This window comes from Neolamprologus multifasciatus, chromosome 17, assembly GCF_963576455.1.
Source record: "Neolamprologus multifasciatus chromosome 17, fNeoMul1.2, whole genome shotgun sequence".
NCBI lineage: Eukaryota > Metazoa > Chordata > Actinopteri > Cichliformes > Cichlidae > Neolamprologus > Neolamprologus multifasciatus.
In genome coordinates, this window is record NC_140455.1 from 18,595,455 (window position 1) to 18,601,457 (window position 6,003).

General features: G+C 40.7%; 1 protein-coding gene across 2 annotated transcripts in view; it reads left to right on the forward strand.

The window, feature by feature from the left end:
* The window catches only part of LOC146499268 (leucine-rich repeat-containing G-protein coupled receptor 5-like), a 48,580-nt gene extending 43,718 nt beyond the window's left edge, over positions 1-4,862 (forward strand). For both annotated transcript variants that reach the window (XM_085138119.1, XM_085138120.1), the window contains exon 20: positions 1,115-4,862. In XM_085138119.1, coding sequence (XP_084994245.1) covers positions 1,115-1,836 — 722 coding nt within the window. In that variant the 3' untranslated portion in view covers positions 1,837-4,862. The remainder of the gene's footprint in view (positions 1-1,114) is intronic.
* The last annotated feature ends 1,141 nt before the right edge of the window (positions 4,863-6,003 follow it).

The following is a 6,003-nucleotide window of genomic DNA, read 5'->3' on the forward strand; positions in this document are numbered from 1 at the left end:
TGAGGAAACATATATGTAGATCCAGCAGCTTTTATTTACCCTCTACACCAACATTATTGTCTCTACCACCCAAATGTGTCCAAGTCGATTTTTACAAAACAACACTATTTTATATGCCACAGATATAACATATTTTTTATGCACGTTACATAATTTCATGTGAAAAAATTATGTAATTTTTTACATAGATGACACAGTTCTATATGCCAAAACTGTACATTTCATCATATATTCAAAATCTGCAAAGTTTATTTTTATGCAGATGACACTGTTCTTATATCCAAAAACATCAGGCATTACCAAACTCAGAGATAAAAATTAAAGCCACCAAACCCTAATTGAATTTTAAAGAAAGTGAACTTTTATGATTTTGGGGAACTAATTTCACCAAAATGATGACATTTTGTGTTTTGATGCATGCTCCAGGTAAGTAAATCCCAAAAAGCTGATTCTGTTCATCTGGATGTAGCGCTTTCAGATGGAGACTAGTGACCATTGATCAGTGGCCATGAGTACCTCAGAGAGAGTTGGCTGCAATCACAGCATTGTATGATGGTGAAAGAGGTGCCCTTAGGCGCCCTCCTCGACTTAGGTCTTTCCCTTTTTACATAAATTGCCTCCTTGACTCCCCGCTCACACCAGCGTTCTTCCCTGTCCAGGATGTGTACATCCTCATCATTGTTCATTCTGTGGGTTAGTTTCCATCATTATGCAAAGGTACTGTTTATAAGGTTGGGGAAACCTGAAGTCAGCTGAGACTGAAGAAGTCACTTGAATGTGTGATGAAACGCTTCTCCCACTGAAAACGCTACGTCCAGATAAACAGAATCAACTTTTCTGTCCAGGTGACTTTTGGCTTCATGATTAATAAAAAGACATAAAAGACATTCTTTGCTAAAACTCATCTTTAACAGCTCATCAGTACTTTAATTTGGATATTGACTTTAACATGTCTACATGTTTACTGTCTACATACAGTTTTTAAAGCAAAATTTTTTTTGTCATTGATATCCAGCACATATTATTATTATTTTCATCTGCCAACATTCAGACACTCTTAAAAGTTGATTTCTGATTTCACTCTTTTTTTTTTTCTTTTTAAAAAAAAATCCAGGTCACTCTTCATCGCCGTTATCCTTCCGTGTTTCCATCTGTCTGTGTTTCCTGTTGGGCTTCACTGTCACAATGCCCTCCCTGGTGGCCGGACACAGCAGCACCTCTCTCTGTTTACCGCTACCTTCCTCATCATCATCGTCGTCCTTAGCCTTCTCCGTGTCTCTGGTGCTCTTCGACTCCCTCTGCTTCCTTCTCATGACGTTCTTCTACACTCATCTCTACTGTCGCGCCCACAAGGCTCCACCCAGCTCAGAGGAGGAAGCAGCATTGACGCGACATGTGGCTTGGCTGCTCTTCTCTGACTGCCTCCTCTACCTCCCTGTTGCCTTCCTTACGTTCTCCTCCCTCCTGCGCCTACCAGCCGCTGGACCAGAGGCAGCGAAGGGGGTTCTGCTGCTTGTTGCCCCACTGCCAGCCTGTGTCAACCCTCTGCTCTACCTCCTCTTCAACCCGCTCGCCAGGGAGGAACTGGCCGCACTTGCCAAACGCACCTGCAAGGGCGTGGCACTACTGAAGCTCCGCAGGCCGAGAAGAGGAGGAGGCGGAGCTGGAGGTCTGAGGCCATGCACACTGGATTTAGCGTACGACGAGGATGCAGAGAAACAGTCATGTGACTCGACGCAGGTGCTGGTACTTGTCGGAGGTGTCAAAGAAGAAGACGAGGAAGTGGGACAAGGAAAAGCAAAGAGTGGCGCACAACATTTAGCGACACTTCAATAAACTGAACACAAACACAAAAGGTTTCAAGTCTCACTTGACAAAAGTTAAATAAGTAAACATTGTGCCAGCTGGTCATTGCAATCAAAGAGCCCCCTATTAGCTGTAACTAACTATAAAGTAAAGTATTATTAAGTGTAACAGATGACCAAGCCCTGTTTGGATGGGATTTCTTCATGTAGGGAAATCAGCTGATTTAGTGTAACTCGGTCTGAGCAATTTTCTGAGAAAAAATGTGTGTCCCAGGTCCTGTTTTACTTTATCTGTCCTGTCCTAATGGGTTTAAAGCAGTGACCAACATTTAAATACAGTCACAAATTATTTTCAGACACACAACCATGAGAATAATGAAAACTGATGGCTGCAGAGGGCACATCAAGGCTTTGTCAAGTGAGACAAAGCCAACACAAACATATACCGTATGTATAATCCACAGCAGACTGACTGACAGGACTGTGATGCAGCAAATGTAGCAAAGGATGGTGAAAGGAAATGAAGGGTGCTCACCATGAACTCACCACCAGTTTCTGTTGTTGTCTACCTTCTCCACCATCTTTTTTTTTCTCCTGCAGCAAACTGTCCAAGGCAAAGGCAAAACTCTGAAGAAGTACGAATTAGGAAAAGCAGGAGAAGATGGGACCTATGTTTGGTCCGTTAATCTTATTGACCAGGACAGACACCCGCACACAGACACACACGCATTATCAAGGGTATAAATTCAGCAGCTTTTATTTTGAAATATGACACAATTTACAGCGCAGTGTTACCAAATGTTGCCCCGCATGCTTCTGGTAACGGCTCGTGTTTTCGCGGGTGTGTGTGAAAAGTGCAGCGTCCTTGTGAGTGTCGTCACAGTCCATCCTGAAAACAGGCGTCGATGAAAAAACATCACAACTGGTCCTCCAAACGGAGTAAACCATCTCCTCTCCCAATTATGAGTGTTCAAATTTAACATGGTCACATTATGATGTCAGAATACTGAATGTAAGAGTATGAGCAGGACACAAGATGAGCTTCGGGCTGCAGTAAGGGTCATCAAAACATCTAGTGTGAGTTAACAGCCCATGCATGATTCATAATATTCGCACAGTCACTGCAGCTTTAAAGGTTAATGATGCTAGTAAATGAAAGGGGGACACCTGGTGTTTCAGATGCAACTCGCTCTAGATTGTGTTCCAGGTGGTAAGTACTTAAAGATGAAAAGATTTGGGATCATAGGAATAAGAAACAGAAGGTTCATATTGAACCAAGTGTCCTGTGGCAAATGATTCAGGATGGAGGAATGTACCTTTAAGCCCTTAATCCACCTTAAACAGGCTTAATCTGTAAAGCATGCTTTCTTTCTTGATTTAAGCCTTGTCTACTGTCTCCATTTGACACTTTTAACTCTCCAAATGGGTTTACATTAGAAAGATCCGATCTCATGTACCTTCAGTAATCAGGAGCATTTACACTTCTTGTTTTGGACTAAGGAAGCATAATTTTACCCAGATGTACAAAAGTAATTTACTTGAGCAAAAGGATGCTGCATGTGTGTGTGTGTGGGGGGGGGGGGGGGGGGGGAGGTGTATGTACAGTAAATGTGTGTACATATTGTTGTAAATACAAGCTACTGTGACAATCTGTTTTTCTTTCTGTGTAGACTGTGAGAAATCTTTCATTTTTTAATGTTTGTTTATTTTGGCCCAATGTCAACATTTGATTTTCTCTTTAGTTTAATTTATACTGTCATACATGTGCACCTCAATGAGCATTAAGCTGTCATAGATTTCAATCCATGAATTCATCCATTCTTTTTTTCTTTTCTTGTAAGTAATTTAAAGTCAGGTTTGCGGTGGCGACAGATTGACCTCTAAACATCCACCAGGTCACTGATGAAACGCTTACTGCTGGCGTTAGGGTTCGGTTGTAGTTTAGCCGAATGCTAAACAAACTCACTTAAAGAAACAAGATGCTGCCTTTCAAATTAAATGTTTTACATTCGTTCACTTCTGTTTCTACGACTTCTGCAGAGGTGACAATTCCAAATAAAAGTGTCGATGTGAATCTGAACTTAACCCTAAATATTAGACTGTTCACAAGAAGTTAAGCACTACGGTCCAGATGGTCATTCCCAGGTCTAGAAAGTGGTCTGGTAAATCAGAAGTGTTGCCTTTAGGCTCAGATTCCTCTGAACCACAACAGTCCTCTGCATTAGTCCTCTGTACTCTGCCTCCTGTCAACCTCACACTTCATTCTACCCTCATTGTGAAGATCCAGGGAAACTACTTCCACTGAGGCAACAACTGTCCACTGCTAGCTGTCCCAAATCAACTGAATCAATCAAAAAGATCTCATTTGTACTTTAACATTTACACCATTATCCACTGAGCAGTTTATTTGGTTCATTTTCCGTGTTTGGGATTTTTTTTAAAGGTGTTCCCATTTCAAGTAAAGTCTGTAACATTTTGGCCTTACAATTTGTGTAATTTATTTTTTTCATCTCATGTTTCTAAGCAAGCCTTTAAAAATGCTCCTCACCGACCCCAGTTAGCTGAGGTGAAGCCTAGAAGCTACAACCATTTATATCTGTATCCACCTGCCAAAGAGGCCACACCCATAGCAGCCAAAACTTAGTAAGCCTTAATAAAATTTAAACAGGTGAGTTACAAAAACATTCTCCCCACTTAGTTATTATGAAGGGGGAAATTATCTATAGAGACCAACACAAACATGTTTGTTTCTGCTGTAAAGCTGGACGTGTTAATGTGGGAGCTTAGGGGGTTTACTCACTGCTAGAGCCTCTAGTGGACATTAGGGGAACTGCAGTTTTTAGCTTCATCTTTGAGCTTAAGAAGCTGCTACTTGGTTTAAACGTTCAAACAAATGAAATGACTGTGTGTAAACTGGGTTTCAGATAATGATACAGCTGGAAATTTTGGTTGTTTTGATTCGCATGCATCTAAACATTTAAAGTAAGTGTGCTGCATGGTCATTGTCCACATCCTGCATGATCTGCATGAGCTTCTACCCAAATTTAATGTGAGCTTGAGGGTGAAAAACAAGAAAAAAAAACCAATCAATGTGCTGTTTGTGTAAAAAAAAAAGAAAGAAAATATATGGGTGGTGTCTCTGGCTCCGCCCACTTTGTTCAGATATAGCACCAGAGCAAATTTAACAAAAAAAAAAGGAAAAAAGAAACAAAGAAAAGCATGACTGTTTGAATGTGTGCTCTGTGGCAGTTTGACTGCTGCACTTTTCCATGACCAGCACTTAAAATAAATAAAAATAAAGAAGTTCATAAGCTTTGTTAAAACCTGAATGGTTCAAACTTCATCCTTTCACTTGATTTCTGGTTATCTTGTAAACAACTGTAAAATATTTGAGTGTCTTTTGTTTTAATTTGTAAAACTGAGAATGAAGTTTTAGTTTTGTGACATGAATAAAAGTGTGTGGCTGAAACTGCACTGAGCTGTCTCTCTATTTTTTTCCAGAAAGAACAGAACAAAAAAAAAGGCAGTCAAACTGTCTTGAGTATATGTGCATTATTTTGAAACATAACCAAGATAGAAACCTATGGAAACTTATCCTCTGAGTCTCACCTACAGCCACTCAGTCAGAACCTCATGGGAGCCAGAGCAGTCAGATGCAGACCCAGTGGTGGAGTAAGAGCCTGCGAGTAAAGGTGCCACAAACTGTATATAAAAGACAGAAGCCACTGTGTCACCCATGAGATGGCTTGTTGAAGCATCAGTGAAGCTTTAGTGTTTTGGCCAATGCCAAGTGAGATTCTTTAGAACCAGAAGTGATTATATTGCACAGACAAAGATACCTGCCAAATGGTAATCATTAACATCAGAATAAAATCCCAGTTTCACTCACCAGAGAACCAGAACACGGACTTCTTGAACAGTCTGTTAGTACAATAATTTCACAGCAGCCATTATATTGGTCAAATTATGTAATTAAAAATGTTCCAAAAGGCTCTAACAGCACAAACACAGTCCAGGGGTCAAGTTCAGGAACTCCAATTAGCTTAGGTGTAGCATAGCATACAGCTAGCAGCTACAGCTGTCACCACTTAGCTTTCTGTCGAAGAGGCCACGCTCCTAAATTGAAAAAGATGACCTGTGCACAGCTGTTACATTACCTTAAATACAGAGACCAAAATGGTGTTTGTATCAGGATCTA